The 13,641-nt window shown below is 35.2% G+C and overlaps 1 protein-coding gene across 1 annotated transcript; it reads left to right on the plus strand.

Moving 5' to 3' along the window:
* The first annotated feature begins 11,520 nt into the window (after positions 1-11,520).
* On the plus strand, positions 11,521-11,925 carry LOC145113512 (uncharacterized). The gene has a single exon (XM_079049588.1). The coding sequence runs from the start codon at positions 11,521-11,523 to the stop codon at positions 11,923-11,925; it is 405 nt and encodes a 134-aa protein (XP_078905714.1).
* Positions 11,926-13,641: the final 1,716 nt, after the last annotated feature.

The raw sequence follows: 13,641 nt of genomic DNA on the forward strand, positions 1-13,641 counted from the left end.
AGATTAAAAACATTTGAGGGAAATGTTGTTCATTAAATGTGGTAGTGGGTGCATTAAATGATCATGATGTTGATGGTGTAAAACATGGGTTTAATTATGTTTAACCATTAGAGAAAATGGGATAATGGGTCACAAAACGGTTGACGGTTCCTTAATATGTGCTTAGTCATATCACAAAGAATTCGTGAGAGAAAGTACTTTATTGAAAAGACAAAAATCTCCTTATTTTTATTTAAAATGTATAGTTTTTGAAAAGTAACTCAAGGATTGAATGCTTTTTAATGAATCAGAATAAAAACAATCCTTTGAAACAACATTTGATTTGATCTGATTCATTAAACAACACACCCTTGAAACTTTATTTATTACCAAAAGAGAGAAAACAACTTTGTGTTCTTGAAGGAAGAACTGCGGTATAACTGAAGATTAAGATTATGGTATTCTTTTGGACTGTAGAGTTACTTGATCACAAGGTGATGAATCAATGAATCGAGTATAAAAAGAATCAGAGTATAAAATGAAGTAAGAATGCGAGATTGAACAACGGATGTAAATATGATCTTGTTTCAGCTCTATTACGCTTTCGAATTTTTACAGAGTACAAAGACAGGTCTGTAAAAACTCTTATCTAACTCTAGTAAATATCCCTATTTATAGGGAACATAAAGCGTACAAAAAATATACTAAGGCCTAGACACTTAAGCTTCGAATAAAAGCGCCTTAGTAAAATAGATTACAAAACATTCGAAGAGTGCAAAATACACTTCGACTAATTACAACATTTCGACCCTTACAATTTCCCCCTTTGTAATCATAGTCGAACTTCTTAATTTGTAAGAAGCTGGATGGAATACATCATCACTCTTCGAATTTCCGTGTACCAGGAAATTATCTTCTTTAGCTCTTTCTTATCTCCTTCATTGTTCTTCTTACAATGATTCATACGAACAATTAAGTTCGTATATTGAGACGTTGAATATCTCTCCACTTCGCATGCCTGGAATAAGAAACATTTTGCTTTTCCAACCTTGTCTTTTCCTGTGAATACTAACGCAAAAGGCTTCAAGCAGATTTCACCATCAGCATACTTTTTCAATTCTTCTTGAGTCTTCGTAGGTGCCATTGGAGCTTTTATTTCCATACCTTTAGCTGTAGCTAACTCCACATCAGTTAGAGCCAAGCACTCATAATAATTTTCGATGAAAATCTTGATGTGAGCAACCCCAAGCTTAAATTCATCAGGTTCAGTGTTTTGAAGATATGAAAATGATTTGTCTTTCAGAATCAATGCAACTTGTATAAGATCATACAAGTTCATTAATGGAAAATCTGCAATTGTAAATTCGCAAATACTTCCATTTGCCCTGGAAACCACATACTTGATATTTTTGGACTGTGTTTTCGAACACCACATCCTTTTTCATACTTATAACTTTCTTGATGTTCACCAAAGACCAAACTTCCTCAGGGGCTTTTGCAAGAACAGCATGAAATCTAATTTTCATGTGAGTACCATCATCATTTTCTTTGAAATTTCCTTATGCTTTAAATTCGTAACCATATAACTCTGCTTTGGTTTCTTCTCGAATGAATACATATGATTATATGCAACGTTGGCTTCAATTGTTTCATAATTGTAGTGTTTGGACGGATCACCTTTGTCCATACCCTTAGGATCACTCGCACGTTGTGTCATTATGCTTTGAATCAACCTTAGCTTTTCAATTTCAGCTTCTGCTTCAACTTTCTTTTCTTCTTTCGACTTTTCCACAACTATCGTTTTCCCTTTATCTTTCAAAGATGAATTATCTATTACCTCTTTTGTTTTCGAACCACTCCCACCAGTATCAGCAGATTTACCAATCACAATTCCTTTCGAAATTGGTCTTGTAGTTGGCATAGTTGTTACAACTGTTGAAGTAACCGGCCCAGCAGATGTAACAATTGGCTTCGTTGATAGGATCTTCGAAGAGAACACCTTTCCCACAACCTTCGCATCTTCACCACCAGCCTTTGTATCTTCAACCTTTCTTTCTCCCCCTTGCACCCCTGTAAAAACAGGTGGGGCATCTGTTTTTGGTAGAAGGCTTGATATATGAGAAAGAGGGGCCAGTTGCTTGTGTAGAATAGCTTCGAATTGGGTGAACTTCTGAGATAAGAATTCTGGAGTAATCAGAGAAGACGAAACTGGCTTGACAGATAGATCTTTTAACTCCTTCAGCAATGTAAGCACTTCCACAAAGTTGTTACTTTCCATTGTAGAAAGTTGAGTAAGTTGAGGACTCATGCTTTCGTATAATCTGACAAATTTCGTGATAGCATCACAAATAATGTCAATCTTCTGACTCAGAGACACGAAATCCTGTTGGACACTAGCAATCTCCTTTTGCATATCTTCGCGAAGTTCATGAATCTGCAAATTAACATCCTCCCTGACTTTCTTAACATCTTGAACAAAGAGAACATGTCGTTCCTTTGCAACTGTCTTCAATTCTTTTAAATCGCCAACAAACTGTGAATTTTGAGAATTTATTCGTAGCTCATTGTTTTGATCAATATGATCAACCTTCTCCAAAATTCTTGACTCCGAGTCTCTAACCATCCCAGAGACTTTACCCACTATCTTGGCTTCAAACATTTGCAACATAGTATCAACTTCCAAACTTGAGACTGACGAACCACCCCCCAGATCAGCTTGAGATTGAAGTATGGAATTCAACTTCATATTCAAAATTTTAAACTGTTTCATCGTCATTAGCATATGATCTAGAAAATCTTCTTCTTCGTCATCAAACTTTAATTCATCAAACATGCCTCCAAAACCTTCATTGTCAGTGTCGGTTTCCATAAGAACAGTTTCTTGAACAGGTGAATTAAGTTTGGGTGTATCAGTGGATTGAGAAGAAAAAATGGAAGTAAAGGGTTGATTGATGATATTTTCGAATGCAGGTGAGTCAATGGTTGAAGTAATCGGAGTGATTGTTGGAGGTAAAGAAACAATATTTTCGAAGGCTATAGAAGTAGGATGACCTTGATCTTCTTTCTTCGAATTTCCTTCACCCATATTGACATTTGCATCCGTATCAGATACGTTTGTAGGGATGCCTGAAGTTCATACCTCCTCAGAAACGGATTTGGCAACCGAATCTTTGGGTGGTATGATGATTGTCTGCGCATGAGTTGAACTTTCTTTGTGAAGAGTTACTTCTGGTGTTTCAGGAATTCGTTCATCGTCATCTTCTGTAGACTCAGTGGAAAGCATAAGCTTTCGTGTCTTCTTCTTCTTCTTCTTTGATAGATATTTGGCCATATCCTCAGCCCTTCGTTTCTTTGAAAAGGGAGAAACAGGTGCTGACATTTCACGAATTAAAACACCTTGATGAGTAACTTGAGGCTTTCGGACCACTTTATGTGTTGGAGACTTGCTTTTATGTGTAGACTTCATTTTGATTCTTCGAAACATACCGGTCTTCGAAGGAATGACCACTTGCTCTTGAGTATCTTCAACAACAGACTCAATCAATTTTGTCTCAGCAAAACACACTTCAACTGTAATAGGCTTCTGCTTTGGAGATTTCTTAGATTTCAATTCGGTGACTTTGATTTCAGAAGAACTAGTTTCATTCTTCTTCGACCTCTTGGATTTCTTATCTTCCCTTTCCAATAATATCCCAGTTTCTACAGTAGAATCAATAGTTTTCAAATAAGCCACCAAGACGGAATTCGAAGGATCAACTCGTTTTAGCATAACATCAGGAATACGAGCCACAAAGGGAAAATCTTCAACATTATCCGTGACATCCTTCGGACTATGAAAGATCTGGAAAACAACTTTTTCTTCATCATTGGGTACCAAAATCCCCTCCTTGTTGTAAAAATATTGTAGAATCAAGCTACAGTACCTCGCACATGAAATACCATGAAGAGCATCCGTATGTTCTACACTCTTTTGAAATTCCTTCCATAACTGTGTAGAATAATCCACTTGAAGATCATAGTATAGCCCAGCAACCATGCCATATACCTCCATTCGTCCTTTATCGAGACCAACAGTTCTACCAGTTAAACACCTTAGAAAAATACCAAATAGAAAATTCCAGATACTAGGAAGACCAGATTTCTTAAAATCACTGATCTTAGTTAGTTGTGGTTGATAACCTATCTCATTGAACATATGAACAATTTGAGGGAATGTGAAATCAACATATGGTGGTGAATTTGGAATTTCAAGAATTTGGCAAAAGAGTTTCTTGGACAATCTGACCTTTTTGTCATTAACCAGATTAAAGTAATGGCATCAAAAGCTTTGTTGTATGTATCCGTTGATCCTGTTTGAGAAAGCCATGACATCGGAACTGAAAACGAACTGAACATAGCCTTTGACAGAACAGAACTCTTTAAAGCAACAATTTACATCTTCAATTCTTCAGGGTATTGAGAAACATAGGCATCCAATTGATAGTTAGTCCCTTGAATCTTCATAATCGGTAATGAAGTCACATCTTCAGTGGTGTGAGAAGGATCAGCATCGACATGAACAGAAGTCGCCATTGTTAGAGTTTGAAAGCTTTGAAGATGAGAGAGAATTGGGAATTTTTACTTTGAACGCATAAACTGATAAGAGACCTTGGAATCCCCTTTTATATGTAACCCTAGAATTTTAATTTGAAGCGGGATGTGCAAATAATGATATCCGACGTGGCACCTTAAAAGTCGCATCAGTCTGCCAAAAAATGTCCAGGTGTCAAAAAGTAACTGTCACATCTTCTTGAAACAAGGAAACGTCTCCTTCCACAGTCTGCTCGTGTCTCATCAAGGAATAGTAACCGTCAGCATCCTTCGGATGGAGGAAAGGCTCTTTTACTTTTGGGATGAAAAGCGAAGTCATATGCCAGATGTTTGAAATCATCATCCTGAGTTGGTATTACTCAGAACCTCAAGGATTTCGTGAGTGCAGTGTTCCAAAAATAAATTTAGACGAGAATCAATAATAAGAAAATTTGAGATACTGTGATGTCAAATTATCAATTTGACACGAAGCCTGACATAACCCCGGGCAAAGATTGCTTCGTTAATCACCAAGAGAGATGATCAACAGCTTGTGTGTGTTCCCGTGAAATACAATCGAATACTTGAAGAGAAGTATCGAAGGGCTTCTTTTATAAAGGGTTTCATGGGTAGCTATAAAATTTTTGTTACATATCATCCTAAACATAAGGTGATAAATTGTAACATAAATTACTTGTTTGACCAGTGTAGTCAGTGACAAGTTTGCTTTGAAAAATTCTAAGTGACATTGTATTTCAAATGAAACTCACACGAAAATCATATTCATGGAAAAAATTTGTGCTGGATCTTGTTGGGTAACAAACATTATGGGCTTCGAATGTTTGATCAAGACCACTCATATGAAATGAATATGATTTGGAGTTTTGAATTTGTGTACTGAAACAAAGGTTTCGTGAAAATCTGGAACATAGTTCCCCGTTAATTCCTTAAAGGTTTAGAATATTGGGTTTCACTTTCATCACGGTCTCATGATGTCAGATCACGAACACAGAGTTTTGATATGTCTAAGTCTCGATTGGTGTGATCAGAGACCTCTCGGACATATGTCTTCGTGTGTGATCGTGTAAGAACTTTTTGGATGAAAAAGATGGATGAAAGACACGAAATGTACCTCTGTTATATTTGGACAAAACAGTAAACTCTTAACTCATTGTGAGAAGAGTCAGGTAGGTCAGGAGACTAATGTGAATACAAGCCTGATTGGGAAGAAATTTTCGTATGAAATATTTCATTAAGGCTTTCGTACACACACCTTGAGTCATTGGAGGCTTTGGACAACATGCAGCAACATGCTTCTAGGGGACAACTTAACTAGTTCAAAATATTCAAACATTGCATCTGACATCTTTTGAGACTCAATAATCTGCCAAAATATTTTCTTCCTAGCTTTTCTTTTTGAAATGTTATTTTCTTTCGAAAATTTGTCAATTTGATCTTTGAATTCCTTGGAGTTTAGTTTGACAACATTTTCATTTTCCATTACAACTGGTTTTGAAATTTCTTTTTCAATTTTTGATTTTTCAACCCATTTTCTTTGTGGTTTTTGACATTGAAAAACGTACGAATTCTTTGTTAGGTTGTTTTCAACTGTGCTTTGATTTGCGAAGAAACCTTCATCAGTTGTTTTCAAATTATCTTCTTCAACTAACTTCTTTAATTCTGGTTTGATATTCTCAACATTTTCGGTAGTTACGAATACTTGATTTGGAAAAATGACATCATCTGTACACTTGAAATTTGGATAAACCACAGTATTCGTTTCAAGATAGTGAGCACCTTGTTTATTCATCACTTTTTCGAACTTTTGTGTATCACTATACACTTGATCAACCACAATTCGAGGAGTTTCTTCTTCCTTTGAAGATTTCTTTTTCTTCGAAATTTTCTCTTCATTTTCATCATCGCTATCATCAGTTTGACTATCTCTGATGTCCACGAAGTCCAAATCACAACCTTTCGAAGTTGAGGGTTTATCAGTTTCTTTCTTAACCATCAAGTGCTTAACTTTTTCTTTCCCTTTAAATGTTGATGCAACATTAACAATAGACAACTGGGAACAATCAACATCCTCAAGATCACTAATTTCACTAATATTGTCAGAATTATCTTTAATATCGGCAAAATTAGATTGAGAATCAGATGTTGAATTCTCAGTCTTTTTCAAAATTTGGATTTGTTCAGATTTAGTAAAAGTATCATTCACTATGTTAACTAATTCATTCGCATCAAGACATTCATCAATTTGGACAATTCCATATTTATATCTATCATCAGGAACTTTGTCAAATTCAGCTATTATCTTTTCACAATCATACGAAATATTATCTACCTTAGCTCTTTCGTATGCTAGAAAAGGTAGTAATTTTCTATGTTGCTCTTTACTTATTTCACATGAATGATGTAAATCAGTTAATTTGCCATATAGTCTTTTAGCAGAATTACAGTATATGTTTCTTTGTGCTAGCAAAAGTTTGACTTCATTTGATAAAGTATCCCTATCACACATAATATTCGTTATCTGTAATTCTAAACAATCAACTTTACTTATTTTCATGTCTAATTGCTTTTTGGTCTCTAATAACTCCATGGACAACCTGTTGGCCTCATTGCTAGCAGACACAACAATTGAATCAAAATAAGTAACAATCTCATCAAAAGATATTAGTTCAGAGTTATAAGCATGTGTAGGAATATTAAAAGATTCTAGAATATTATGTACCTTTGTTGTCATTGGAGATTTGCCTGCTGCCTTGGATACGAAGCATCTTCCTTTCACTTCGAATTCCTCTTCATCTGAGTCCTCCTCCATCTTCGCATACATTGCTCCGTGTGTTGGATTCCTCATTTCTTCATCGTCTGATCCGGATGACCAGATTTGATAAGTTCCATCCTCCTCCTGTTCACCCCTTGCGACCAATGGAAAATTCTTAGCTTTCGCACGAACCTCCTCAAGCCTCTCTGCATAATAAGCCTCATCTTTTACTTTATTCTTCCTCTCATCCTTCTTCCGAAGCATACAATCATTCGCAAGATGATTGGCTCCATTGCAATAATGACAATCTATTCCAGCATCACCTTTCAACTTCTTCTCACTCTTTCCTTCAGACGCCTTCGAATCTTTCTTCTCAACTTTCTTTTTCTCCTCAATAACAGCTTTGCTCACAGCACTTCCTTTTACCTCAGCAAGCTTAGCCTTTGGATTGAACCGCTTTTTGAAAAACTTCTTAACACGATTATTCGAATAAAATGCTATGGCCTCATCATCCGAATTCATGATGAATCCCTCTTCTTCCTCTGAATCACAATTTTCAGCTTCTTTCTCAGATATCTTGGACACAAGTGCCAATGGACCTCCCATATTCAGCTTCGATTCCTCAGCAATTTCATTTACCTCAATTTCGTGTGTCTTCAACTGATTGTACAAATCATTGAGAGTTGATGTATCAAAACTTTGCTGATTCTTCACCATCATACTCACGCTTCTCCATTCTTTTCGAAGACCCATCACAAAGATGAGATTGAATTCCATTGAAGTCCTGGTAATTCCATAGCGATTACAACGATAGATTAACTCGTTCAGTCGATCATAGTAGACTTCAATTGTTTCACCTTCTTTTTGTCTGAAATCTTTCAGCTCGACGAAACACTGTTTGACTGAATTGATTTTCGTCTTCTCATTTCCTTGAAACTTATCTTTCAGATTGTTCCAGATCTCCTTAGCAGTTGTACAACTCCTTACGTAATTGTACACAACTGGAGGTAAAGCTCCTCGCAATTCCCTCATACATCTCTTCTCCAGTTTCTTCAGACGATCAGTTTGATTTTCAACACCAGAACTTGTAGAAGATGATCCAATTGCTTGAAAATTCACTGGAACATTGACATTTCCAGTGATACATGACCATAATTCTTCATCAAGACCATTCAGATAATCCTGCATACGATCAGCCCACTGATCATAATATTCAGGGAGTAGCATTGGAATTTTGGTCGACGGTCCTAACAGATGAGAAAATGAGGTCATCGAATTGAGATTTAAGCTCGCCATTGTTGTACGAAAGATGATTTTGTAAATTTTGAAGAAAATTTGGAGATTTGAAAACAAACTAGTTGAATCAAATCGGAATTACAATAAGAACACTCGATTCCACAATTCAAATGCAGAATCGAATCACAAACTAATATCTACACAAATTTTTCACTATCAAAAAGTGAGGAAAATTTTGAATCAAAAAGTTGATTAAAAAACTTTTTGAATAGGTGAAAATCAAATCACATATGTGATTCCTGCTCTGATACCAATTGATGAATCAATGAATCGAGTATAAAAAGAATAAGAGTATAAAATGAAGTAAGAATGCGAGATTGAACAACAGATGTAAATATGATCTTGTTTCAGCTCTATTACGCTTTCGAATGTTTACAGAGTACAAAGACATGTCTATAAAAACTCTTATCTAACTCTAGTAAATATCCCTATTTATAGGGAACAGAAAGCGTACAATAAATATACTAAGGCCTAGACAATTAAGCTTCGAATAAAAGTGCCTTAGTAAAATAGATTACAAAACATTCGAAGAGTGCAAAATACACTTCGACTAATTACAACATTTCGACCCTTACACAAGGCTAGACATAAAAAATTAAAATGACCCGGAGAGTACATAGATCATAAATGATCTTCAATGAACGGAGTTTACCGAGGAAAACTTTATGAAATATGTGCTCAATGGTTAGACTAAAAAAGATAAATTTTAAAACATAGAAAAATAATTGTGCTTCAAAGATATTCTGGTAACAAGATGAGTGAAGCATATATATTTGTTAGATGTGAAGAATTTGCAGTCTTCACCTTGGGATCAGCTTGGTATTTGGCACAAAAGCCTGTTGCAAAGACAATATCCAGCATACTTGCGGTCAGGTACAGTAGAGAACCAATCATTCCTTCATATACCTTTTGGACTACTGACTATCCGGTAGAATCTGTGGTGATCTTGTAACCAAAGGCCATAAGGACCTTTGCCGAAGAATAGTTATCCATGGAATATTTATTTAAATTTTATGTGGTATACATTTCTTGATAAATGAAGATTCCTTGTGGGACTTACTATATTTGAAGACCAACAAAGAATTTAACATCTTTATTCATGCTCATTTAGAACTTACATGTCATGAGCTTAGCAAAGTCGTCTACCATAACTTGATCAGTTGAACAGAAAATGATGTTATCCACGTAGATTTTTTACAAGGATCAAATGCTTTTCACTTGAACGTCAAAATAGGGTAGGATCAATGACCCCAAGCTTGTATCCAGACTCAATAAGAAATGTAGAAATGGTTTCATACCAATCCATGGGTACCTACTTCTATCCATACACAACTTTCTCCAAATTATAACAATAATGAGGATGATCAAGATTCTCAAAACCTGGAGTTTGCTACAAGTACACCTCTTCTTTTAGTTCGCCGTTGAGGAATGCACTTTTTACATCTATTTGATGTACTTTGAATTTTTATGCACCGCATATGCTAGGAAGATATGTATGGGCTCTAGCCTTGCAACTGGTGCATATGTTTCGTCGTATTCAATTCCTTGCAATTGACTATAACCTTTTGCTACAGGTTGGGCTTTGTTCCTTATTACCACACCTGTATTATCCAATTTGTTACGAAAGACCCAAAAAGTTCCAACTAACGTATGTACTTTTGGCTTGGGATCTAGTTTCCTAACATTGTTTCTATCGAACTATGCAAGCCCCTCTTGCATTGTGACAATCCGATCATGATCCAAAATGGATTCTTTGATGGTTTTGGGCTCAGTTGATAGAATTTGTAGGAATGATAGATTCTAGAATGAAAACATCATATAAAGATTTGAATGATTTAGATGAACAAAATAAGGTAAATAAGATATGTTTGCATTAGCAGTATGAGAAAGAACAATTCATTATAATGAAGTCGTGCTGCAAATTATAATGAAGTACGGAACTATTCTGTAAGCAAAAACTTATACTACCCTTCTAACTAATACTCCTATATATAGACATCCAAGGAGCACTAGAAAGGAATCCTAAATCGATAGTTCAGAACTACAAACCTAAGATTAAATACTAATTCTGAAATCAGAAAAATATTAAACATTTCGGAACTAAAGAAAATACTCTAAGCATTGCAAGCATATACAACTTAGACACAATCTAAAACTGAATCCTAGCAATCTATTTTTCCTCTTTCGATTTCACTTCAAACACCTTCGAAATAAATTTCAATAAAGTCATCCAAATGACTGTCCACCATTTAATCATATCTGCAACACACTTCACATCTCCCGCTTTGTTTTTCTTGTTCGCTTCAGCCTTTGCAACAATTTGATTAAGAATAGAAGTGAAATACAATTTTTTATCTCTTAAGAACAACATTCAATGCTTCACTTCTTCTTTCACCTTCATCTTGTAAGCAATTCCCTATCATTTATTATCAATAAACCCATATGGAAATTGATCAACATTATCAGGAATTGGAAATGGAAATTGATCAACAAAAATATTTAAAAAGTCTTGATAAAGAGTTATAATAGGACACGTTTGAGTATTAGAAGATGGAAAAATCTCATCAGATTGAACATTTGAATTGCGTTGAGAAATTTTAAGAAGTTTATCATCAAAAGTGATATAGTAGCTTTCTTCAATATTTTTAGATTTCTTAAGAACACGGAAAGCTTTTGATATCAAAGAGTATCCTAGAAAAATTCCTTCATCAGCTTTAACATCAAACTTGTTTCGATGTTCCTTCGAGTTGTATATGAAGCACCTAACATTAGCATAATTCACCTACAACAATAGTTACCACTCAAGCATGAAAATGCCTCCTTATGAAGCGTTGTATGGAAGAAAGTGCCATACACCATACTGTTGGTTAGAAAAAGGATAGAAACACTTAGTGGGTCCTGAGATGGTGCAACAGACCGCTGATAAAGTAAAGATCATTCGAGAAAGAATGCTAGTTGCTCAAAATCATCAGAAGAGCTATGCATATATGAAGCGATGGCCTGTAAAATTTCAGGTCGGTGATCAAGTTCTACTTAAAGTCTCTCCATGGAAGGGACTTATCAGATTCGGAAAACATGGGAAGTTGAGTCCTTGTTTTATTGGTCCATTCAAGGTACTTCATAAGATTAGGAAACAAGCTTACAAACTTGAATTACAGCCTATAATGGAAGATGTCCACACCACCTTTCGTGTTTGCTATTTGAGGAAGTACTTAGGAGAAGAGCGCAATATAAATCCGCTTTCGGAATTAAGGATTGATGGCAATAAAAGGCTGATAGAAAAGCAAGAAGAAATCTTTCACCGCTAGAGGAACAATTTAAAAACATAAGATGATTGACTTAGTGCTTGTGTGATGGAATTTTTCGGCGGGGCCAAACCTCACCTGGGAGACCGAAATCAACATGAAGAGTTGTTATCCACATCTATTTGTTGATGCATGATTCCGGGAAGGAATCTCTTACGGGGAGAGAATTGTAATTCCCGCGTTTATCACTAGGCATACATAGGAATCTATATGTATGTCGTTCGATGATTGAAATATTCAATGAATAAACAAAAGTAAATTATTCAAACATGTATATGTGTTTATGAGAATTTTATAGATATTTGGTGTATATGGTATCTGTGTGAAATCTTACGTCGAAATGTAATAAATAGGGCTAAAATATAAATTAAAAATAAAAGATTATTATGGATTAATAATTTAAAAAAATTTGTGGTAGTTAAAAAAGAGAGCTTGTGCATATAAACAACGCCTAAATCTGAATTCGTGAGAGGAATTTATGATTTATCGAAATTTCAACGTAATAGTATACAACTTAGAAAACTGAAATTTAAATTAGTCGATTGTTAGGAAAAACAATCTAAACAAGAGTTGAAGAACTCGTTAGTACCTATGTGTCGATATAAATACATTCAACAACGGATATTGTATGAGAAAATTATGATTTTAATACGGACTTTAACAGTCTAAGCCTGTTAAAAATATAGCTTTAAAAATAAAGTGGGAATTAGTCGACGGAGTCTAAATGAAAGTTATAGTACTCGTTGTTATCGGTGCGTGGATATAAAGAACTTAGAAAATGAAGCTCATATGAAGAATATATGAATTTTTAATGAAATTATAGTTACTATACGCGCTGAAAAGAGGTGTGGCGCGTGTCTGACACTCCACCAGATTTTTGCCACGTGTCACCACCTAAAGCAAGCTACGTAACCCTTCCCCAACCAAGTACACAGTGTGCCTTTTTCTCCAGCCTATATGTAGGGCGTTTTCACAACTCATTTCCTCACACCTTCCTCCGGAATCTCTCTAGAACTCTCCCAAACCTTTAAGCCTTTACTTCCTAATTCCCGACCACTTTAGCGAGGCACTGCAACATCAGAGAGCCTATAAAAAAGAGTTTCCCAAGTCAGAGTTATGTCCGTGTAATTAGTGGTTCTTGCTAGAAAACTTTGTAAGTGAGGCTACACTTATTTTAATTCAAGTGTAACTTTATTTGTGTTCATAGTCATTTTTATGAACCTATAAATAAGATTTATTAGTATTTCCAAGTCATTATACTGATTGATCAACTTACCGGGATGATGTCTAGGTTGGATTTAGTGAGGTCTTTAAAGTGGGATTTCCAAACAGTATACTTTGTATACCAAACGGACCCTACCTCTGATATGATCCTAGAATGTTGTTCGTTATTTGATAGATCGTGATGTAGACATTGGGATTATTGAGGAATCTAAACTATCATTATTATAGTCACCAGGATTCAGAAAATAGACTAAGACTTAGTGCCGTTTTAATCTAGGTCTTTTGAAAGGATAAAGTGTGAAGGAGAAGCACTACCCTAACCTCAAATCACCTACTTTTTTCAGGTGAGTGCGTAGTTACTTTCAATGAGCAGAATTCAATAAAAGTATTTATTAAATGTTTATTGTATTAATAATACCATGTGTTACTTGTATAATAGAACTACATATTAGGAACTGTGTTAGAAATAGATTTGCCTTTATATATAGTTTTTGT

This window comes from Lactuca virosa, chromosome 5 (assembly GCF_052849685.1).
Source record: "Lactuca virosa cultivar CGN04683 chromosome 5, Lactuca_virosa_CGN04683_v6, whole genome shotgun sequence".
NCBI classification, from domain to species: Eukaryota; Viridiplantae; Streptophyta; class Magnoliopsida; order Asterales; family Asteraceae; genus Lactuca; species Lactuca virosa.

Excerpts from the sequence above, each read along its gene's own strand:
- LOC145113512 (XM_079049588.1), top strand. The coding sequence starts at position 11,521 with ATGGTGCAACAGACCGCTGATAAAGTAAAGATCATTCGAGAAAGAATG.